Source organism: Lagenorhynchus albirostris, chromosome 2, assembly GCF_949774975.1.
Source record: "Lagenorhynchus albirostris chromosome 2, mLagAlb1.1, whole genome shotgun sequence".
Lineage (NCBI taxonomy): Eukaryota > Metazoa > Chordata > Mammalia > Artiodactyla > Delphinidae > Lagenorhynchus > Lagenorhynchus albirostris.
Genome location: NC_083096.1, coordinates 33,835,560 through 33,859,353, shown reverse-complemented (window position 1 = coordinate 33,859,353; position 23,794 = coordinate 33,835,560). Strand labels below are relative to the sequence as shown.

At 41.2% G+C, this 23,794-nt stretch overlaps 2 protein-coding genes across 7 annotated transcripts in view; both read left to right on the top strand.

Moving 5' to 3' along the window:
- The window catches only part of RBBP5 (RB binding protein 5, histone lysine methyltransferase complex subunit), a 35,186-nt gene extending 19,184 nt beyond the window's left edge, over positions 1-16,002 (top strand). For 3 of the 6 annotated variants that reach the window (XM_060129395.1, XM_060129382.1, XM_060129419.1), the window contains 11 exons: positions 1,239-1,379; positions 2,182-2,344; positions 3,532-3,641; positions 4,705-4,824; positions 4,913-5,066; positions 5,164-5,235; positions 5,873-5,990; positions 7,316-7,385; positions 8,130-8,359; positions 9,082-9,273; positions 13,922-16,002. In XM_060129395.1, the coding sequence (XP_059985378.1) occupies positions 1,239-1,379; positions 2,182-2,344; positions 3,532-3,641; positions 4,705-4,824; positions 4,913-5,066; positions 5,164-5,235; positions 5,873-5,990; positions 7,316-7,385; positions 8,130-8,359; positions 9,082-9,273; positions 13,922-13,950 (1,399 nt within the window). In that variant the 3' untranslated portion in view covers positions 13,951-16,002. Of the gene's footprint in view, positions 1-1,238; positions 1,380-2,181; positions 2,345-3,531; positions 3,642-4,704; positions 4,825-4,912; positions 5,067-5,163; positions 5,236-5,872; positions 5,991-7,315; positions 7,386-8,129; positions 8,360-9,081; positions 9,274-13,921 lie in introns of those variants that run through there. The other 3 variants (XM_060129387.1, XM_060129403.1, XM_060129412.1) reach the window with 3 other exon arrangements.
- Positions 16,003-16,140: 138 nt separating this feature from the next.
- TMEM81 (transmembrane protein 81) lies at positions 16,141-20,360 on the top strand. Its single transcript, XM_060129432.1, has one exon. The coding sequence runs from the start codon at positions 17,522-17,524 to the stop codon at positions 18,305-18,307; it is 786 nt and encodes a 261-aa protein (XP_059985415.1). The 5' UTR covers positions 16,141-17,521; the 3' UTR covers positions 18,308-20,360.
- Positions 20,361-23,794: the final 3,434 nt, after the last annotated feature.

Here is a 23,794-nt window from a genome sequence, read left to right as displayed (position 1 = left end):
TGCTCCGCGTCATGTGGGATCTTCCCGGACTGGGGCACGAACCCGTGTACCCTGCATTGGCAGGCGGACTCTCAACCACTGCGCCACCAGGGAAGCCCTCTTCAAATACCTTTAAGCCTTACTCTCTTTCTTCTCTCCTTCCAAGACTCTGATGCCATGGATATTAGATATTAGATCTTTTATTATAGTCCCACAGGTCCCTGAGGCTCTGTTAATTTTTTTCATTCCATTTTTTCTCCTATTCAGATTGGGAATTTTTAATTCTGTCTTCCTCTTTTCCATTGGCTGCTGAACCCATCTCTTGAGTTTTTTATTTCAGTTTTTATATTTTTCAGTTCTAAAATTCCCATTTGGTTCTTTTCTCTATATTTCTGTTTCTTTGCTGAGACTTTTTTTTTTCCATTTGTTTCAAGCATGTTTGTAATTGCTTGTTGAAGCATTTTAATGATGGCTGCATTGCAATCCTTGTCGGGTAATACTAACACCTGTGTCATCTGTGTGTTAGCATCTGTTGGTTGTCCTTTCCTAGTCCTTTGGCTCTTCTGGAGACTTTTTTGTGTGTGTGCCTGTTGATGCTAATGGGTTGTTGGCATCTCCGTCACCCAGTCCAGGATATAGGAGGCAAAAAGAAAATCTAAGGACCTCACTGCTGTGTCGTTCCTCATATCCTGTAGTCCCTAGACAGTCTGTCTTCTCTTTACCTTTTTATGTTTGTTTTCTATATAATGTTAGGATGTTTAACTGTACTTAGCAGGAGGAATTAATTCCTTCCTTAATTCTTTTCTTAATTATTTTAAATAACAGATACCTATCTGTACTGGTTCACTTATACTATGATAGTGCTACTCCTGGGACAACTTCAGAAAGCTCAACTACTCCTCCCCCTCCCCCCAAGGGGAAGAAAACCTGCTTTTTGTTAAATCAACACTTAAGGGCCAGCTGATTTTATACTTTTCTAAAATGTTTGAGTCTCCCTTTTTTCACTGAGCCACTTGTACTGTTATCTTGAACTGTTAAGAGCTTCTATTACTAGATATGAAGATGTCATGAAAACATTCTTTTTTATTGCTTAGTTAGGAAAGCTTGTTGTGGATTTGAGTATATGTTTAAAAAATAAAGAAAAAGAAACGTTGGTGACCCATGCAGTTAGGGCAATAAGTGTGACTCATGCTTTTTTATCTATAAGGATGATATGATATACTTAGAATGTGTGCTAAGTTACCCTTTTTCCTTCTCAGCTGGAGTCGAGATGGTCATAAGCTCGTGAGTGCTTCCACTGATAACATAGTGTCACAGTGGGATGTCCTTTCAGGCGACTGCGACCAGAGGTTTCGATTCCCTTCACCCATCTTAAAAGTCCAGTATCATCCGCGAGATCAGTATGTTTAATCTGTGCTATTCTCTCCTGGGGTGGGTCTAATTCTATCTCCAGGCCCATGACAATTTCAGTTTAAGGTTTTAGGATGCAAAAGCCCACATCTCTTCAACCTCTTCTATATAAAATAATCTTTCCAGTTTATCTGGATCTAGTGAATAGATTTTAAAGAGACTGTTATAGTATATAGTTAAAAACTGGCCTATATTAATTAAGACTTCAGAAATGGGCAAAGGTAGAAATAAGTATAATAACTGTTCTTTACCTGGGGTTTTCCTCCAATTTGAATTTCTTTAGTAGGGGAAACGGTTCATTATGAAAACTATATTTAAGAAAAAGAGTTACCCATCATTCTATTACTGAGATATAACTATTTTCATTTCTCTAGGTTTTCTTTTAGGCAAGTTCTCTTTAAGTATAAAGCTTATTGTATAGTGCTTCATAACTCACAAAGCACTTACTAGCTCACAAAGCATTTGTCTATTAGATGTACGCAAATATGTATTTTTACATAGTTCTAATTGGTATTTTGCCTTTCACTTTATTTCATACATATTTTACCAGTTTGCTACATCTTCATATTTATTTTTAATAATTACGTTTTATCTTGTCAAGGTAAGATCTCATAACTTTACTCAGTCATTTCCCTATTATTGGGAATTTAGAGTTTAGGCTTTTTCACTATTTTAAATATGCTTGGGCTGGGAGAGTTGATGAGGTAGTAGATAGGAATTACAGAAAAGAGCAGAGAGTCAGCCTTCTGATATCATAGCAACAGCCAATGTACTATTCATATTTTTAAACAGGAACAAGGTTCTCGTGTGTCCCATGAAATCTGCTCCTGTCATGTTGACCCTTTCAGATTCCAAACATGTTGTTCTGCCCGTAGACGATGACTCCGATTTGAACGTGGTTGCATCTTTTGATAGGCGAGGAGAATATATCTATACAGGAAATGCAAAAGGCAAGGTAAGCGTAGAAGCTTAGAAGCTGGTGAAATATGCATCAGTCATCCTGTACATTGGCTCATTTCATGTTTGCTTGTTCTTTCTTTGAAATTTCTTTTACCCCTTGACTAAGCATGCCTCCTGCCTGTGGTAAATATAGCCTATTTTTCTCTCATGCCTTAATAATTTCTGTTCTTTGGATTTAGAGCAGTCAGAGGTAATTTGACCTAGAGAAGGATGGGGGGCCTTTACTGGATGCTAGTAATGAAAGGCCATTACTAAATTATAAAATTTAAAAATCATATCATCAATGGAGTACTGCTGATAAAATGTCTGATATCTTGGTCTGCAAATATTGTATAATTTAGGCTAGCTTAATGTATTGTTTTGTGTACTAAGAAGTTGGATTTGATGAGCTTTAGGGTCCTTTTCAAGCTTATTAGAGTTTGAGTTCCAGTGCACTTTGATTTTTTTTTTTTTTTTTTTTGACTGGGACGTGTGGGCTAGTACAGTTTCATGGCTGCTTTAGAGAGTGGCAGGTTTTTTTTTTTTTATTGTGGTAAAATGCACTTAACGAAATTTACCGTCTTAACCATTCTTAAGTGTACAGTTCAGTGGTGTAAAGTACATTCACATTGTCGTGCAGTCATCACCATCGTTTATCTCCAGAGCTCTTTTCATCTTGCACTCACCTTGTACTTACTAAATAATAACTTGCTATTTCCTACTCCCTTTCACCCCTTAGAAACCATCATTCTACTTTCTATCTTTATGAATTTGGCTATTCTAGTACCTGTATAAGTGGACTCATCCAGTATTTGGTTTTTTTGTGATGGGCTTACTTCCCTTAGCATAATGTCCTTAAGATTCATTCATGTTGTAGCATGTGTCAGAATTTCCTTTCTTTTCAAGTTTGAATAATATTCCATTGTATGTATGTGTCACATTTTATCTGTTGATGGATACTTGGGTTGCTTCTACTTTTTGACTCTGGATAATGTTAAACATTATCTTCTAACAATAGGTTAAGACAATGTCCTTTAATTGAAGAGGTAAAAGGCAATAGCAGTTGATCAAGTTGAATACATGGGAATAGAGATATTTATATTAATATTTTCACCCAGTCTTTGCCCAGCTTCAGAAACAGAAGTCAAATCTAATTACTGTAAGTTATCAGAATACTTATTATTTTTCTCTTTTAAACTTTAGATCTTGGTCCTAAAAACAGATTCTCAGGATCTTGTTGCTTCCTTCAGAGTAACAACTGGAACAAGCAATACCACAGCCATTAAGTCAATAGAGTTTGCTCGGAAGGGCAGGTAAGTGAGACCTGTCTTTTTAGAGACAGTTTTAAAAGTGAGTAGAATGCAAAAATACATTGAGATTCACAGTTTTTGTGTATATTATACTTATTTTTTTTTAAGTTTACTTAGAAAATAGTTATAGAAACTGTCACTATCTGGTTCTTAAGTTTATAAGATTTACTGCTTTGAGCCAGCAGTCACATCTTATCGGGAGGTTAACAGGCAGTTCCTTTACAGAAAAGATGTCTGAGTGGTCTGTGCATAGAACCAAAATGTCTGGCATATGGTAAACACTGGGTAAAAGTGAGCTGTTTTATTATAATCAGAATTGATATCACAAATTCACATAGTAACTGAATATGCACTTTACTTACATAAAACCTATTTATTTACCCTTTTAATTTCAGATGTTTTTCTGATAAGTTTGATTACCCAGCTAGAAGTAGATTTATGTATCAACAGAAACAAGAAGAAAATAGGTTGTCAGTAAGAGAAGTAACAGTCATCCTATTTTGTATGGGAACCACCATACATACTTAGAGGACATTCATGTTCAAATTCTCTTGAAGCAAGAGACAGTGAAGTCTGTAAGAAGGTGGTAAAATAACTTGTGTTTTAGACAGGTTTCCAACACTCAGTGTTATCACAGTAAAAAATTGGGCAATCCAGAATGATATATTTAGTTTATTAACTCATTAAGAATATACTATATATTAAACAGGCCAGAGGAATGAAGTATTTATATATATTTAACTGTAAGCTTGTGAATTTGGGAAACTGGTTTCAATTTAGAGGTTTTGGATTTTAGTCAAATACTGCTGATTAGTTTGTGCATCTAGGGTTCAGGGATTACACAGGAAGGGAAGTAAAGCGTTTTCTCACTTCACGCTATATTTTGGCTTGGAAGGTGACAAGTAGATATATCAGTAGTCTAGTCTATTACTTAGATTTTCACTCAGTCTCTCCCTGATTTGTTAGTTGTCTTATGGTACTGTTCTAAGTAACTGGTAGCCATGGAAAATGTTAACAGGAACAGATTCTGACCTCTGGTGTTGATATTTTTTTATCTTTTCTGTAGTTGCTTTTTAATTAACACAGCAGATCGAATAATTAGAGTTTATGATGGCAGAGAAATCTTAACCTGTGGAAGAGATGGAGAGCCTGAACCCATGCAGAAACTGCAGGACTTGGTGAATAGGTATGTATCACAACCTAGAAGAATATGTGCTAATTCATGGCCTGGGGTCAGGTTCTGGTTCTATTTGGGTACTTTCTTTGTCCTTTAGGACCCCATGGAAGAAATGTTGTTTCTCTGGGGATGGGGAATACATAGTCGCAGGGTCAGCCCGGCAGCATGCCCTGTACATCTGGGAGAAGAGTATTGGTAACCTGGTGAAGATTCTCCATGGGACAAGAGGAGAACTCCTCTTGGATGTAGCTGTGAGTAGGATGAGAGGTTGCTGTTGTTACTTATGTAATACAGAAAATCTTGGATTCATCCTTAGAATTGATTTTTCTTTGCTTCATTAAAATTTAGTGGCATCCTGTTCGACCCATCATAGCATCCATTTCTAGTGGAGTTGTATCTATCTGGGCACAAAATCAAGTAGTAAGTATTTTTCTGGTTTAACTGCTTTGAAGCTAGATACCCTTTCCTTTTATCAAAGAACTTTACAAATAGTAAGCCCAAAATTACCTTATATACTTTCTTTTCCATATGATTCTTCTAATTAAATAGTTCAGTGCATCTAGTTTTGCTTTATTTTAATGGTAAGGTCTTGGTCCAAAGTCAATTTACCAGCTCTGTTTTCAGGGAGAAAATCTAGTGTACTTCCTGGTACGTTTTTCTGTTGCTCATCTGAGATAGAGTTTTCTTGTGCTTTTCTTATTTTCAGCTCAGTTAGCTTCTGTTTTACATCTTGGTTTTATTTTGAACACCTTTAATTATATTTGTAATCAGTGTACTCAGAAGAAAACTTAACATTTTACCTCAGAATTACATCTTAAAAAGATTAAAGAAGGCCGTTATTTATGAAAGAACTACAGTTAATACCATGGAATGTTTAAGATAGGAAATGCCTTAAGGTAATAAAACTGTAGACACCTAATTTTTACTATCTGCCAAATTTGATCTCAGAATTTTGAGTCTTGTTCATGGTCAGTCCTTTTATTTATATCATTAATGTCTAGGTTACAGACCGCTGCTTTCTCACACAGTTAAGTAGTATGTTTTGTTTGTGGCATAGGAAAATTGGAGTGCATTTGCGCCAGACTTCAAAGAATTGGATGAAAATGTAGAATATGAAGAAAGGGAATCAGAGTTTGATATTGAAGATGAAGATAAGAGTGAGCCTGAACAGACAGGTAATATTTCTCAATTGCAGGTAGTATTTCCCAAAGGAAAAATGATTGTTTTACTCAGTACTCATTCTTAATTTGTGTTGAAAATTCATTTCAGCACTTAGTCTAATTTTTTTTCCTAAGCTTACACAGTTTTGACAGTGTTTTTAGAATATTTATTTGTAAGGCATTGACTCAGGGCTTACATGGGCGTTCCTAGGGCTCAAGCAGCTCTCTTAACGTTTCACTTTGTATTTCCTGACTAATTGCAGATGATTAAATGAGGATTTGCATGGGGCACCTAACAAAGCCACCCACACACGCTGGGTGCTCAGCTGCTGTTTGCGTATTGTCACTCCTTTGTCAGTAAGATGAAGGTAAAGAGCATGGGCTCTGGAGTCAGACCGCCTTGGGCAGAATACTTATTCTTTAAACCTGAACTTCCTTTTCTGTAAAATAAGGATAACAATAGTACCTGCCTTTTAGGGTTGTGGGGAATAAATGAGATAATTCATGTAAAGGGCTCACTATAGTGTCTAGGCCATAATGAGCATTCAGATGTTCTCTTCTATTATGATTATGATCGTGATCATTGTTATTTTTATCTCTTGGCTTCTGAACTTCTAGATAGGAAGTTACTTGAGAATAAAGATTTCATTTTATAGCCCCATCGTTGTCTAAACACAGGGCTTTGCATCTGGCAGGGGTTTGTGTGTATGAATGCTTAATGTGCCCAGTTGGCACTGTCAGCTTGAGTAATTAATGCCACGGGTCATTGACTGCTGGGCCACTTGATGATGTCAGGAATCGGGGAATTGGGATTGAAATTAGTTCTCTCCAGCTTGAAAGTGCTGGTCCTCACTTTTGTGATATTAGATAACTTACATGCCTCCTGTGCCTTAGAAAGACCGTCAGGGCTGCAGTATATTCTGGATTGTATTCGTGTTATTGGACTGTGTTGTACGAAGCCTTCCCAAACTTCCGCAGAAGTTCTTTCTCCTTCCCATCTCCTTGGCACATTGCACAAACCTTTACTGCAGCACTTAACTGTGCTACAGTAACAGGAACAGATTCTGGAACTGAAATTACCTGTGTGTATGTGTCTCCCCAGTTAGACTTCTAAAATTTTTACTGAAGAACCGTTCCCAACTTCCTGGGGCATTGCTCTATTCCCAGTGCCTAGCGTGTGGTGGAAATTCAGTAAATATTTGCAGAACGACTAAGTAAAACAAACTGTTTGGTTTTCCTCCTTTGTTTCTCCTGGATTTCAGTTTATGAAAACCATAAGCTATATGTAAAAAGCAGTTTTCTACTTCTTCTCACACCTCTGCTGTGTTTTTGTTCTGCAGGGGCTGATGCTGCAGAGGATGAGGAAGTGGATGTCACCAGTGTGGACCCTATTGCCGCCTTCTGTAGCAGGTGAGCTGCCGCTGAAGGCTGGGCCTGGGGTGCTCCTCCTCCTCAGTCTCTGGTTGTGCTGCTCAGTTCCCCGGCTCTTCCTTCAGGCCCATCTGCCTTTGACCTCAGAGATAACTCCTTTGGTGCGCAAGAAATCCCTTCCCTTCTCCCTTGATAGAAAAATCTTAAGGAAGTGAAATAATTTGTTTATGCCGTTTATTTTTACTACTGATTTTATTAATCGTGTTGTCTGATTTCCTTTTTTAAAAGTTTATTTATTTATTTTTGGCTGCGTTGGGTCTTCGTTGCTGCGCGCGGGCTTTCTCTAGTGGCAGCGAGCGGGGGCTACTCTTTGTTGTGGTGCGCGGGCTTCTCACTGCGGTGGCTTCTCTTGTTGTGGAGCACGGGCTCTAGGTGCATGGGCTTCAGTAGTTGTGGCACGTGGGCTTCAGTAGTTGTGGCTCGCGAGCTTTAGAGCACAGGCTCAGTAGTTGTGGCGCACGGGCTTAGTTGCTCTGCGGCATGTGGGATCTTCCCGGACCAGTGCTCGAACCTGTGTCCCCTGCATTGGTAGGCGGATTCTTAACCACTGTACCACCAGGGAAGCCCCTGTCTGATTTCTTTTTATTTGTCTTGGCTTTCTTGAAATTTTAGATCCATACATGTTGCTTATGGTTAGATGATTCTGCCCTAGAGGAAGGGTTCACGGTTTAAGCAACTTTCTCCTCTTTTTTCCTATCCCTTTTCTGATCCTGTTCCAAATAGTGATGAAGAGCTGGAAGATTCAAAGGCTCTATTATATTTACCCATTGCCCCTGAGGTAGAAGACCCAGAAGAAAATCCTTATGGCCCCCCACCGGATGCAGTCCAAACCTCCTTGATGGACGAAGGGGCTAGTTCAGAGAAGAAGAGGCAGTCTTCAACAGATGGGTCCCAGCCACCTAAGAAGAAACCCAAAACAACCAATATTGAACTGCAAGGAGTACCAAATGATGGTAAGAGCCACATTTTCTCTCCCTCGCCTGACAGAGGCCACTCTCTAGCACAATCTGGTAATTTCCTGTTTGGGTGATTTTCCCTTAAAGGAATTTTCCCATGAGTCTTTTTTATAGTGCTTTACAACTTTGTAATAATTTCATCTGCTTCACGTCTCTTTTAAAATGGGGAGATTCTGCCCTCAGTACTTTGCCTCAGATGACATACTTTAAGTCTGACATCTGGCTCAGTTTGTTTAAATACCCTACCTCTCCCCCAAGATTCTCATTAGGTAGTAAAGTACTAGTCAGACTTGGACAACCTTAATTCTTCCTACCTACTTTTACAGTCTGACTCTAGAAGCCTTTTTAATTACATGGTTGAGTCTGGCCTGTCGCGTACCAAAGCCCATTCCCTTTCTGCTCTCACATGCCAGTGTGCACATGTGCATTCCTGTTGTGGCTTGTGTGATAAAGTGTCAGTGTGTCTTTGAGCTACCTTTTCCATTTAGAGCTGCTGTGGCTTCGTATGAATCACATAGGCCATGTGGCCAAGGAACTATTTCTCATTTAATAGCCACACTTCTGTAGTTTATAATTAATAAACAAAACAAACTTTTCTTCTTGTATTAGTGGACCTGAGATGCAAGAGCAGAATTCTTTGCTCATGGATAGGTGGCATGGCACATACTCAGTTGGGGTGATGTGTGGATTTCTTTCTTTGCCTATCTGTCCTTTTACAGAAGTCCATCCACTACTGGGTGTGAAGGGGGATGGCAAATCCAAGAAGAAGCAAGCAGGCCGGCCTAAAGGATCAAAAGGTAAAGAGAAAGATTCTCCATTTAAACCGAAACTCTACAAAGGGGACAGAGGTTTACCTCTGGAAGGATCAGCGAAGGGTAAAGTGCAGGCGGAGCTCAGCCAGCCCTTGACAGGTAAGGACACATTGGGAGCACTGTCTGGCTTGCTTCGTGGCCTTGCTTTGTACAGCCCCTGACTCCGTTTAACTGCAGCATTTTTTCCTTCCTTCCCTCCTTTTCCCCAGTGGCAGATATTCTCTGAGTTTTAAACTACTGCTGAGGGCAGGCTAAACCAGATTTGGCTTAATTCAGTGGCTCTTAACCTTGGGTCTATAACCAGGTTTCAGGGGATCTCCATTCCCTTGGTCTTATGCAAAATATTTTATGAATAATTTTTTGGGGAAGATGCCTGTACATTTCACTGGATTCCTGTAGGAATCTGTGACCTGAAAAAGGGTAAGAACCCCTGGTTTAATTCATTTTTTTAATCTGTGTTTGCTCCTAGGTTTTTTGTTTTGTCTCAAATGAAAGATCCAAACAGATAACCAGAAATACGAACTTCTTTATACAGCCCTTGACCACTTAACTGTAGCATCTTTTTTCTCTCTCTTCAAATTGTTCAAATCCCAGAGGTGGTGTTTTTCTCTCTTTCAGTAGTCTAGAAGCAGTGATGGAGTTGTTTGTAGTACCATCATGTTAAGGAAGAAGATGAGGTGTTTTGTTTTTTCAAACAGGAGATTACCAAAAAGACAAACTTTGTAGCTTCTTAACACCTGAGCCTCTTGAAACTTACTGTTTTCTCACTTCTATATAATTGAGGGATTTTTATTGGAGGATGGAGAACAGTTTCAATTTCCAGTCAAATACTTGTGAATCTAGGCTAAATGGTCTTTTGTTTGGAAAATAGTAAGCAAACTCAAGTTCATTTCTGCTCAAATATTGTTGGGCTTTGGAAACTTTTTGTTTTGTTTTATATTTAGGTACTGCTTTAGTTAATACATTACTCTCAGTTTTCTGTGGCTAGGTCAGTAGATTCAGAGGCAGGACTAACAAAATATCAGTGTTTGTGTTTAGGGGTTTTTTTTCCCCACTTTAAAATTTTAATTGTGTTAATCCAAATGTGATGATATGCAAAACAGAGTTCCTTAAGCCAGTTAATCATTGTGAACATGAATTCTCTTCTGCAGAGAAGCTGAAACAGACTCAATTAGTCATCATTTTGAGTATTCCCCCTCAAGTTCACTAGATTTAGACTTTCATAGTCCAACACCATACCATTGGAGCACTAGCATTTTTTTCCCCAGCAACAATATTTATGGTACTCCACCGATAATCAGTTACCATCTCCACATTCAGTCCACTTAGGGCCATGTCTGTATATTTTTAAAAATAGCCTGGAAGAGTTATATGGACATTGCCAGCAAAGATTGCATGTCAGTAATTGACTAATGTAAATAAAAACCATCCTTCCATAACCCACTTCTTGCATAAGCAGATGCCACTATAGAAGAAACAATTTGAAGTTCAAATAGATTTCCCTGGCCCCAAGAGCTGAAATGCTTCAGGGTGATTTCAAATGTAGGCAAACATATTGAATTAATTGAAATACTCTAAGACATACTTTCCCAGCATCTTCAGAATCTATCTGTAAGTAATCATTCGCTTTTTAATACTAAGTGTATGGCAAATAAACCATTTGAAGTTTTTAAAAACTAAAATTTTCTCTCTATAATACAGTGATTTCAACTTTTAATTATAGCTGATATGATCACTAACAGTTACTAAATATTTTTGACATTTCTCAAATTGGGTTTTTGTCAAAGGTACCATGAAGTACTGTTACATTTTACAGCTTAGAGTATAACAGCAGTGGTATTTTTTAGCTATGCTTCAAAAACATGTAAATGAGATGTTAGAAAGTTTACTTAGAAAGTATACTTAGCCGTAAAGGAATGGGCCTTTTTATTCCCTGAAGTTTTCAAAATACTGCATTGAAATTTTGATCTGTGTGTGAAATACATAGTGTTTGTACATGTCAGCATTTCAAAACTCCTTCTAGCAAGACTGGATATCATTATCAATGGCCTATTAGAAGTTTATTCCCACTCACTCAGCTGACAAGGCTAAAAAAGGTACCGACCTCGTTAAAGGCTAGAACCTGTGTCTTGAAACAGCAGGGTGCTTCAGACTGGATTTTTATTTTCTTCATTATTGTTATCAGGGACTTGAGTTGGTCAGCCTTAAATGGAGGCAGTTATTTTAACGGCTTCACCCTTTGAAAGGACTAGAGGAGACTTTTACATAACAAGGCCAGGGTGATGATACGCTTTCTGACACCACACAGACAAAACAACTGTCTAGATTACTGCAAACATTTCACCAACTTCTCATGATTATCTGCATCGCATACTTCCCCGTGTAACCTCTACTTCCTTCTTCCCATCTTCTTCTTCTCTTGCCTTGGTTCCTTGGCCTTTTCCTGAATGGAAATCTCCAAAACTGAAATGGCCAGATCAAACTCCCGAGTGTGCTGAGGAGCAGGATCATTAAGAAACCTCAAAAAAGGCATTGTGGTTTAGTCCTGACACTTCCTCAGAAGGGCTTTTAGCCACTAGCTGCAGTGTGGTTTGGGTCTTTATGAAGGCTGTGAGTCTGGGGGAGAGTGCTGAAACTGAGTATCATATAGAGTATCATATATTAGATACTCTGCAGAGGACAGTCCTCAGGATCGAAACTTGAGATGTGAGCAGAGCCACCAGTGTCCCGGTTGCCCTGTGACCGCTCAAAGATTGCCCTAGAAGTAGGGCTCCTTGGCAGTAAACACCCTCGGTAGCAAGTGTGACAAAGTTGTGGTCTGTCGCATATGTGGTCTAAAGGCCTTGTGGGTTGGTGGGCATGAAGGGAATGGTCTGTTGAGGCCAAACTGAGCAGAGGTGCCGCTTCTGGGGGCTGACAGGCCCCGCGCTGATTTCCCTGCCTTTGGCTGCACCACTGCCCTCCTGGTGCTGGCCCCCCACCCTGGGCCTCTGAACTATGTTCTGTTCACTTTGCTGAATCTGATTGTTTTAAATGATTGGTAGGGGCTTCCCCCCCCCGCTTTTTGAAAAATGATCTGTCTCTCAAAGACTAATATATGAATTCCTGCTAAAATCATATTTTTAGATGGCTAGTTGGGTATTCTCATTCTGTGTGGTCTTATTAGCTGACTAAGGTAATGTTTGAAAATTAAGTGTTTTCTTAAGCCACCCTGGCTTGGCTGCTTTGGGGAGGTACCAATAACAGCTGTTTACCATTAGCTGAATTTTTCTTAATTTTATATTACTGGAGATTTCTGTCATGTTGCGGGTAAATAATACTTGGGGCAGATTTTTAAGTAGCCTGGAGATCTTCTGCTTTGTTGCTGTTGCTGTGTATCTTATCTTGCTCACAGACTTGCTTGCTCTGGTATTGGTTTGTTCCCTGATGCCTCAACAAGCTTTGTTTTTGGTCTGTTCACAGAAAAGAGAGCGATTAAAGAAAAAACATTAACTGACCTCAGATAATCAGTATAATGATGTAGCTCATTAGTCATCTTGAGTGCCCATTATTAATGCAAGCCACTTTTTCCTCTCATGAGTTAGGCTTAAAATGTCAATGTTGTCTTTTTTTAAACTGTTAAACTAGATTGGTCAGGGTACCTGTGGAAACAGAGAAGCTAGCCTTAAAGTGTTAAAGGCCTGTTACTGAGCCCTGTGGAGTAGATTCTTTTATCTCACGATTTTTAAAAAAACCAATTCAAGAAGTTAATTATTATATTTTATGTTGAAAGATCTGAAAAACAGATGCTTAAATATACTTTTTATCTTACTGAACTATATAAAGTTTAAATTTGATTTTTAACATGTAGCATCCAGGAGAGTTTGTATCTCATAATTTCAGTCTCTTCTCAGGCAAATTGGAATTTATTTTTATTGCCAGTTTTCATCTGTGCTTGAACGTATTTAAAATCAGGTTAAAAGCAAGGTTTATAAATGGGTACTTTTTTTTACAACTTGGGCAATTATTTTTAACTATTTTACCTTCAAGTGGAATGTTCTTCCCCATTCCAGATGACACTGGGAGGACTTTCTTCACCTTGATCTCTTTTTACACTTCCTAGTTAATATTTCACAGCAACCCATTTAAGGATGTCCCTCAGAGATTGAACAGCTTCTATGGAGTAATCAGGGAAGTGTTCATTTGATTTTACTATTTAGGATTTTATTTATTGATCAGTTGTTGGCGCATAGAAATGCCAACAGTAGTTTTCATTAACATTTCACCATATTTGGGATTCTGAGGAGCTGAGAGTATCATTTAAGGAACAAGGGTGTTTGGAAAAGGGTTTGTTGCTCACCTTTAATCATTTAGTGGCGAATTAGTTTAGTATATGAAAGATTGAAAGAGGCAGTAGTACCCTAGAATTTCCTTTCCTCTACTTAACTGCACTTTTTGGAATGTGAAGCATTGTATGTTAACACCTTGGAGAATGGTTAGAAGCTTGGAAAATGTGTAGAAGTCTGATCATTTTGCCTTTTTTTCTCCCTTTGGGGCAGTGCTGAGAAAAGTACTGAGGGAGGGGGTGGGGTTTGGATTATTTGTTGCTTCAGTAAAGAGTAATTGGGAGTTGGTTTTAACTTAAAGGGGGGAAGTTCTTAGCCCATGTGTGCTTGTAATGCATCATCCAGCATCTGTATTTGTGTTCTTGAAAGTAACTGGTCTAAGTTGATGCTAAAAGAAATCTTTTTATGTCTCATCTCTTTAGCAGGGGGAGCGATCTCAGAACTGTTATGAAGGCCCTTGAAGTTCTTTGTTCTTCCCTACTTTGCCATCGTGTGGCCTCTGGACACTGTGGTCAGTCATTTGAGATTGACTTTAATTTAAAACAAAGGCCTCTGTCTTCCACCCAGGAGGTGGAAGGAGTGAATTTTATGTTTGAATGAAGAATTGAATTAAGGAAGAAGAATATATGTCCCCTTCCCTTTCAAGCATAAGTCCAAATAGGCTCTCAGGAATGAGGATTTGTGAAGACATCAAACAGGAGTTTTGACTCATTTAAACTTTAATGCTTGTTATGTTGCTGGAGAAGAGATTCCTGTTTTGCTTGTCTGTCTTTACTGTACCCAGCACCATTTCGGCCTGTCATTTCCTATCTCCTACTTTCCTTCCCTCCACAGTGCACGTCCTTGAGTGACTTGTTCTTATCTGTAATTTTGCTGCCTGTATCCTAGAAAAACGTCTGTTGCACATTCTTTCTTCCATTTTTAAACTTACCCACTCACCAGATACCTCCTATATTTCCATATTGTATTACAAAGATGGGCAGAAAAGAAAGTGCTGGAAAGATTTCAGATTTTCCAAAAGGAAAGAAAGATAAGAAAGGCCCCCTCTTTGTTCACATACTGTAACATTTTGCTCCAGAAGTTGAGCTATAAGAGAGTCAGGTTTTTCTTTGTATCCTTTTCATTGCATGGTTCCCTCCAGTATTGGTTCATTCTCATTAATCATGGTTTTTGAAGATAGCTAGTTCATTTGTCTCCAGCAAAGAATCATCAGTAGTTTATATTGCTTTACCTGTACTGGCTTCCAGAGCCAGAAACAAACCGAGGTGTCTCTCAGCAGACTTCTTTTTTGCTGGGGGTGGGGGAATCTATGCAAGGACTAAAATAAAACCGTCCAAAATCAAAGCAATGACAACACAGTTCAAATCAAAAAATCTAAGCACCTTTTTTTTTTATCATTGCTTGTGGACATCTGTCCTTCCCATCAGTCATTGCATTTCCCCTCCTTGTATCCACACCCCTTTTCCTTCCTACATGTTTCCAGTCACTTCCTTTCTGTGAAAGGTTGCTTAGCTTTTTAAAAAAAAAATTTAATTTTTGCTTTTGCTGTTCTTTGTATAAAAAGTAGCAGATTGGATGGATGTGTACACTAGGTGTTTGAAATTCTCTGAAAATCCAGAGTGAAGAAACCAGGTGTGGAGGGAGGGGCCTCTCCAGCCTCTCTTGAGCAGAGCTTTGAGCTGCCTGGAAGTGCTTAATCTGGATCATCATTTTCACAGTATTTCCAAAGGAGAGTTAAACACTGTGCTTGTTGGGAAATCTCTGTCAGTTGGTGGTTGCTCCGATAGGTAGCCAAACGAGGTGATTACCTTTTGGATTTTAGCATAGAAATCAAAGTAGAACACATCAACAAGAGCCTCTTCCATTCCATCTTTAGAACCAAAACGTTCAGTAGTTGAAGCAAGAGCTCTCCCTGAGTCAGTGGCAAAATGTCTATATTTTTAGATGCCACTGCTTTTTCCTCAGATGCTCATTTTGTGAATTTCATTTCCTATTTCATATTAGACCAGTGGTTGAGATTGGTAGGTGGGTCACTAGACATGTTTTTGTTTTGCAGACATTATTTCCATTTTGTTTCTCTTTGTACTGTACAGTGCAGTAGTATGCAAACTGTGTGATACAAGAGGTTTCTGCCTTATTTCCACATGGAGAGTAGCTGGGGGTCCTCTGCCTGAGCATTGGGATGTTCAAGCTCTGTCCACCTCCTAAACCGGCTACTGAGAAAGTCAACTTCAGCCCTGTCAGAGTGTCTCTGGCAGCAGCTCCTAATACTTATTTATGCTTTTGGAATTTGTTTCAGCTCCTAAAACCTTCTGTCTATTTCAGTTTGATTTTCTCGATTTGTACAATATATGCATATTCTTTTTCCCTTTTGTCACCTGCCCACCCCCCAGTGTTTTGTTTTCTAATGTTCTGTAGTTTTGTACGAGATGAGACTTAGCCTTGGGTACTTCTTGCTGAAGCTTTAATGCTTTGTAAATAAAACCTGATGTTTATTAAAGAACAGGTGTAGGTGTGTGTTTGTAGACACTGATCACTTCTGAAAGTCACCGGCCACTTCACTCTGTACAACAGAAAATGCAGCTTACTTTGTTGATATTAGATCTTCTCCGTGTAGAAATAACAGCTGGAAGGGCTAAGGAGTGGCCAGGTAGTCCAGATACCTGCCTTTGGACAAGAATATAAAGAAACAATTCAAGCAAAAAGTTAGTGAAAAAAGGATCATGTAGGAATGCCCTCTCTTCCAATTCCTTAGCTCAGTAAGTGTATAACTACTCTGTAGAGGCCTCAGTGCTAGGAGACATTGTGGAGCTTACAAAAACTCTTGCCGGGAAGTTCCTGCCTTCCAAGGACCTTTCTTAAAGTGTAAGTACAGATAAATTCCTCTTCATTAGCACTTTTTCTCCCTAGATTAAATAGCCTTGAAATCCATCGAATACTTATTGTCTCCTAAAGAATAAGATGTTTCATAAAGTCTATTTAAGTCTTTGATTTTAATCATCTCCAAATCTGAGTGTCTACTTATTAATCCTGTTATGTGACTGAGAATCTTTTTTGACATCATAGCTGTTGCATAGCAACTTTGACCCAAGTGAATGATGAGCTCCTTTCTCGTTCTATGGGATTGGGGGGACTGGACTGAGAGTCAGGAAGAATTATATATCCTCTCCCCCAGAATATATCTTCGGTACCCTTAGGAAGGAAGAGTGCCTAGAAGGGGGAGAGGAGCTGCATTTAACATCGCCTGTCTTGCTGCTAAGCATTGATTCTAAAAGCCCATTTGGCCCTTGCCTTCGTGAATTTTCATTTCTTTTTAAAATTCCTTACACACTTTACAAACTGTTTTCATGTACAGTTTATCACTTTTGATGCTCAAAGTGACCTTCCTGAAATAGGCAAGGAGGTCTTAATTTACAAAGGAGGAAACAAATTCAGGAAGGGTAAATCTCTTGCCTCTCAGTCCAGAGTTCTTAATCTTTTTTATACAAGGTTTAGGAGCATTTAAAGTTAATAATAACTTAATTCAAGTTAATCCTCTCTTTTTTTTTTTTAGACTTGGTATTTGATTTCTTATTTGGGCAGATTTAGCTGGTATTTTGAAACCTTTGAATTCAGAGCCTACAATTTGGAGGGGAGGGGAAAGGGTGAGGAATGGTACAGCCTTACTATACATTGAGGTAATTTGGAAATTCACTTCAGCTTCTGAAGTCTTTTCATCTTTGTTTCCCAAGAGGTGGACTTAAATGCATTAAAAGGATGGGAAAAGAATGAAGACTGGTAAGGTGGTTGTTAACAAGTAGTGATAGTAAAGCAACAACCTTGTGACATTTTTTCTGCCGTGTGGCCTCACCTGTTAATAAGGACTGGACTTTTATTAAGTTGTATTGTTTTATTGACAATGCATGCATCATATCTTTCGACTTTGAAGGCTATCTCATGTCGAAGGAATTAAATTACGTTGCGGAGGATTTAGCTGGAACACGTCGGGTGTTGGCTGAGGGTGGTGAAATGCCTACTGAGACATGAAGACTTTGGCCACTAGTTTCATCCTTGGGAACCTGGTTTTGGCCTTCTATCTCCCTTTGGTGGTGACTTTACCTAAAACACTGGCCATTCCTGAGAAACTGCAAGAAGCTGTGGGGAAAGTTATTGTCAATGCCACAACCTGTACTGTCACCTGTGGCCTTGGCTATAAGGAGGAGACCGTCTGTGAGGTGGGCCCTGATGGAGTGAGAAGGAAGTGTAAGTCTCAGCGCTTGGAATGTCTGACCAACTGGATCTGTGGAATGCTCCATTTCACCGTTCTCATAGGGCAGGAATTTAAGCTGAGCTGTCTGAGTTCAGACATCCTGGAGGTTGGACAGGAAGCTTTCCGATTCACCTGGAGACTTGCTCGGGGTATCATCTCAACTGATGATGAAGTCTTCAAACCCTTCCGAGCCAGTTCCCACTTTATAAAGTTTCAGTCCGCTCAGGAGTATGACTCTGGGACCTACCGGTGTGACGTGCAGCTGTTAAAGAACTTGAGACTTGTCAAGAGGCTCTATTTCGGGCTGAGGGTCCTTCCTCCTGACTTGGTGAACCTGAATTTCCATCAGTCCCTTACTGAGGATCAGAAGTTAGTAGATGAGGGCCTGGAAGTGAATCTGGACAACTATTCCAGGCCTCAGCGCCCACCGTGGAAAAAGAAGGTGACCATAGCTGTGGGGATAGGAATTGCCAGTGGTGTGACTGGTGGCGTGTTGGTGAGCATCGCCCTGTGCGGTGCACTGAGGGTGATCCACAGCAGTGCCATCCTTGAGACCTGACAAACCTTGCTGCCGAAGGGCTGGCTGCTCAGGAAGCCAAACTAGCTTTTCAGGGGAGTGTTCTGCCTGCCGGATTGTGGATTAACTAAGGGGGGGGGCTTCCGCTACCACAGGAGTGAGTGGGGGTTGTGATGCGGGGCAACATCATGGTAGCTGTGGGCAATATTCCCTAACTCTGTGTCCCAGATGGATCTCTTCCAGATCTTCCCTGCCCACTAGGTACCCAGGAAACCTGACTGCAGGCATCTCCCTGCTCCTGGGAAGAGTTCTGTCTTCCAAGTTTGCATTCATTTTCTACCCTTTACAACTTGTATGCCTCCCTACCTTGATCTCCCTTCCGAGCAGTGTAATCGTGTAGAAGGATATAATAGCTTTTCTAGTGAAAGTGTTTTTTTCCTCTTCAATAAAAACAATTCCCAGTAGCTGTATAGAAACCTAACCTTTTCTGCCCTTTAGTTTAAAATTTCTTGCAGTTGTTTAAATTGTCCCATAATCAGTCTGGTTTGGGGTTAAACTTACACCAGCGTTTTTAGAATAGACATTGAACATATCGCTTTGTTGGGGGCATATGCCCATGTGTGGCAGAGCCAAGGGTGTTAGTAATGACTTCTGACTCAGGTATGTAAGAGACAGTCACTAAATGTTAATAAATTATTTGCACCCCTTATACACTCCCAGGTGAAACCTTTGTGCTCAGTGGTAAGTTGAATTCCTGGTGAAACACTGGATTCTTCAGCTGGTAGATTGCCCCTGAACAGTTCCTAGGCTTGCTCCCTGTTCCTGTCCTTCTAGCTCTTTCAGTGCCCTGAAGCTTGTGCTGCTGGAGGTTTCTTACAGCAGCCAAGGCCCCGTAACGGAGGACTAGTACCTTCCTTCCTCAACAGGAAATCCAATCTTAAGACCTTCAGAGGCCATTCATACTGTGTCTGAGATAATTGCCTTGGCTTGTGGAACTATCAGGGAAATTGCTCTTGGGCCGCCAGCTGAGCTAATTCTATATGAGCTAATTAGCATTTCTTCCCCTCACTTTTTTCTCAGCACAGAGGAAGTAGCAGAAACAAGACTTGGACCAGTGGTTATCTTCTCTGGCCGTGTGTCTGAATCACCCGAATGAGCTTTTGAAAAATAAGATTCCTGAGCCCTAACCTGAGGATGCTAATTCAATTTAAATTATGACCAGTGGATCTCTGTTATTTCTTCTATTTTATATATAAAAATAAAGTCCAACCCATAGAAAAGTTGAAAGAAAGGTTTGATGACATCCACAGACCCTTTAACTGGATTCAGCGATTGCAAACGTTTTGCTCCAGTTCTCTTCCTCTCTAAATACATATTGATTTTATGTGAAGCACTTGAAAGCTAGTCACAGACATTGTGACCTTTTACCCCTAAATCATGTATGCATCTCCTAATAAGGACGTTCACCTGTATAACTACAATGACTTCATCACACTAACAGTTTCCTAATCTTACAAATAGTTGATACTTCGTTTCTCCCAATTTCTAAAATCTTAGAACTTTTAACTTGATGTTTGATCTAGGATCAAATGAAGGTTCACGTATTACATTTGATTATTATTTCTCTTAAGTCTTATTTTACAACAGATCCCCTACTTTTCTTTTTTTCATGACATTCATATTGAAGAGGCCATTTGTCTTGCATAGTGTCCCACAATTATTTCCTCATGAGTAGATTCCTGAGGAATGAATCTTAAACATTTTTGACAAGAGCCCAGCGAAAATAATATGTACTTATTGCATGACCTCGGGAGGCACAATGTCGGGGTGACCCATGGTTGATGCTAAGCTTGATCATTTGGTTAAGGTGGTGACTGCCAGATCTCTCCAGTGGTGGACCTGTATATGTTTTCCTTTTGTAATCTGTGGGGTGATGCTTTGTGATTATCTGGTTTCTAAAAAACGTTCACAAGCGTTTTAGAATCCATTCATGGTCTTTGCCTTATTATTACGTGCTGGGGATTGCAAAATGATGGATTCTTTAAATTCATTTTTGTATTTATTACCCTGCATTTTTCTGTAAAGAAATGCTATTCTTTTTATTCTTCTGACGTTTCAATGAATTCTCTTTTATATTCAGTGAATTATATATAATCCATTACTGTTGTCATATTTTTGATGTTCAGATTGTTCCCAGTTTTGGCCAGAAGTCCCTTCAAGCCAACTCCTTTGTCCTTTTGGTGTGGTCCCACTTGACTTTGAGCATGTCCTTGCATGGTAGTGTTGCAGCTGGAAAATGTGACTAGAAATTCAAATTCTTTTGGTTGTTGTGAAGAGAGGCTAGAGGCACCTTCTCACCAGGTGGGGGTCACTATGTCTCCGCGGGGAGAAGACTTCCCTTTGGTACTGCTGAGTCAGTACAGGTATCCCCCGCTTTTTGAAAGTTCACTTTCCACCACTTTGGTTTTAGGAGAAACCTACGTTAGTACCTGTTTTTGCTAACTGAAAAGAAATCTGAAGGATTTTCACTGTTTCAAAAAAAAGGTAATTGCTTCTTTGCTTTACACCATTTCAGCTTAAGAAAGATTTCATAGGAACACTCTACTTTTGAGGAGCGGGAGAAACCTGTACCTCAAATGTCTTAAAAATCAGGGAAGCTTGAGCAGTACCATCAGATGAGCACTGTTTACTGCCCATCCTGTTAGGTAAAGCCAGCCAGCCTAGGAGAATGCCTGCTCTGCTGAGGCCTGCCTTAAAGTTGCTTGGCCTAATTTTTCTCCCCTCCCAGGACTGAATGAAGCAATATGGACCGTGTGTTGTGACTTCCTTAGCGGTGACTGTGTGAAGGCTGAAGGTGTTGGGTAAAAGCCTAGGGTTAGAGAACAGGACAAGGAGATACTCTTTAGTCTGAGGATAAAAACACGCACAGCTGGTGCCAGCTGCCTCAGCAGGTTGAGAAACCGTCTTTATTTAAGAACTGCCTGCTACCAGAGTCAATAAATAACTACCATTATAAGAAGTGTAAGAGAGACAGACAGTAGGTCAGTGGGAGCGGGTCCATTTTAACAAAAACTGAGTTAAGTCAGTGGTCCAGTGAAGCCCCAACCCTTGCCCAACTGTGAGCTTTTCTAAGCTATGCAGGCCCTGGAGGGGGTGGGTCAGTTGGAGTCTGGGGGCCAAAGCAGGGTGCACCCCATCTGAGGGCATGAGGCTTCCTAGGGCTCTGGGGAAAGCTATCAGACCCATTTTTTTTTTCCTCTCCAGTTTCCCTTTATTGTCCTGCCTTCCCAAAGCCTATGACCATATATACAGCTACCAAGCACCTCTTTCCATGGAGCTCTTTGAAGTTCCTTAAAAGTGCCCATCTAATCCCTCATGCCACTCCAGGAGCCTCTCTGGCAACCTTGCTCATCTCCAGGATGAAGCCCAGGTTAGGTCTGAGCCAGGGAAATAGCTGCACCTGTGCCTCAAACCCAGGTTTGAGGATACTGTTTATCCCTCCGATACAGAGGAGCCCAGTAGGCTGTTATATTCTGAGATCAGGAAGCACACAGACCTCTAGCTGGAGAAGAGATGAAGGGAGTGAAACATTCTAGAGCCAGCTCGGGCTCTTGCCCAGAGTAGACTAGCCTGGCTCCTGCGACTGCCAAGAGGCAGCAGTATATGCTGGGAAAAGAATGCCTGGGGTGAGCCTTGCCCCGTAAATGACTGTGACTGCAGTCACTCCCCCCTGCATGCTGCAGGGGCCCCAGCGGGCAGGAGCTCCAAGACTCTTCCTGTGCTGAGCACCTTCTGATTCCAAGAATCCCAGCCCTGACGGACACTTGCAGCGTCCCCTCCAGTCTTCACCTACCCTAGACCCCAAGACAAACAGCTGTCAAAATTTCTCAGAGGTCCCTACAAAAGGAGGAAGCCCCTCAATTACTCAGTCCAGGGTCTCCTTGCAGATGTTTTTTCTGACGGCTTTCCTGTCATTTTATCAAAAAGAGCCCCCCCACCCCATGGCCCTTCTGTTCCCTGGGACCACCTGTATCATTTGATTCCCTGGATGAAAGTAGGTAACCCAATCGCGCTGGGCCCTGAGACTCCACCTGAAGAGAGCTGCCCTCCCCGCAAGGGTGAGGTATACATCTGGGCTGTTGGAGCAACCAGGGCTGAGCAGCCAGGGCTGGGGCAAAGGGCGCTATAGGCTGAGCCCCAATGTACGCAGAACGGAGACTCTCCCGAGCCCTGAAGCGCTGCCTGTCCCTAGTCCTCAGGCACTTGCTGGCCACTGAGCTGTAGGGTGAAGTACTGGTTTGTGGCTGTTTCCCCTTGGTTGCCTGTCTGGGGCTTGGCGTGTGAGAGGGGAGAGATCCAGGATCGAGTCGTTACCACAGCAGGAGCGAGCCTCAGCGCGTGCGGGCAGCGAAGGCGACAGTCAGGCCTCTTAGGCAGGAAGGGACTCTGAGAAGCCGTCTGATCTCTTCTTCTGCCTCCACACCAGCTCCTGGGCAGCCACGTCACCAACAGGCTGTTCCCCTTCACGTGCCTGCGTGTCTTCAAGCCACCTGCTGTCTTATTCAGTCTTAACCAGCACTCTGCCTGAGTCTTGGCCTGCAGGAACATCCATTTTAGTCCAGCTCTGTGTCCCCCAAACAAGTTCTTCCTGCACGGGGCTTACGTTTTCCTGAGGCTGAGTTCTCCTAGTTAGAAAAACCCTTCCTGGGTTTCCCAGAGGGTCTGTGTGCCTCCACAGAACTAAGACTCTCAGTCGTTCTCTCTTGCCTCAAGCAAGCTTAGGGGCTGCAGCCGCCAGCTGCACAGGTGAGTCCCTGTGGCAGTCCAGGTCAGCCCTCTCGGCCCAGCATCTAGACACCTGTCCCTTTGCTGCTGCTCCCGCAGCTGAGGCAGTGAGGAAAGAATCGGCTAAACCCTGGAAGGAGGTTTTCTACTTTCAGCATCCCCTTTCTGATAGAGCTGGGTACAGGCCAGATCACAGCCGTGGGGGACCAGGGTGGATGCTAGGACAAGTTTGGGTCCCTGCAGTGGAAGAATGGTCACTCAGCTGAGCCCCCAGCACCTCGCATGGGGGTGAAGGGTGGGAGCAGGTGAGGAGGTTTTGATTGGAGGGCTCCAAGGAGGCAGTCCTGGGCCAGGGGCAGGCTGGTAGGTTCAGTGGTGGCAGGGAGAAGGCATGTGAGCTTACATTTTTAAAAAATTGTAGTGGGTAAACACCAACATAAACCTGCCCAGGAAAATAGAGCAGGACTTGAAAAATTTAAAAACCATAACAAAATAGAGCTCTAACTGTAAACTACAGAAACCAGGCTCAGGGGGCCTGTGCCCTACAAGATGTCCCACTGCTCCTATATGTGAAGGGCCACCTGTCACAACATAGGCTTTGGAGTTTCCTGGTTGTGCCACCACTGCTGCCTGGATTTGGGGAATCCCTGCCCTTGCTTTGGCCTCTTTTCTTGGAGCAAGGGCAAGGGGAGCAGGGGGCTTCAAGCCAGCACTGCATATTGAGGTCCCAGCAGAAGCTAGGCT

Coding starts and splice junctions, on each gene's coding strand:
- TMEM81 (XM_060129432.1), top strand. CDS start 17,522: ATGAAGACTTTGGCCACTAGTTTCATCCTTGGGAACCTGGTTTTGGCC.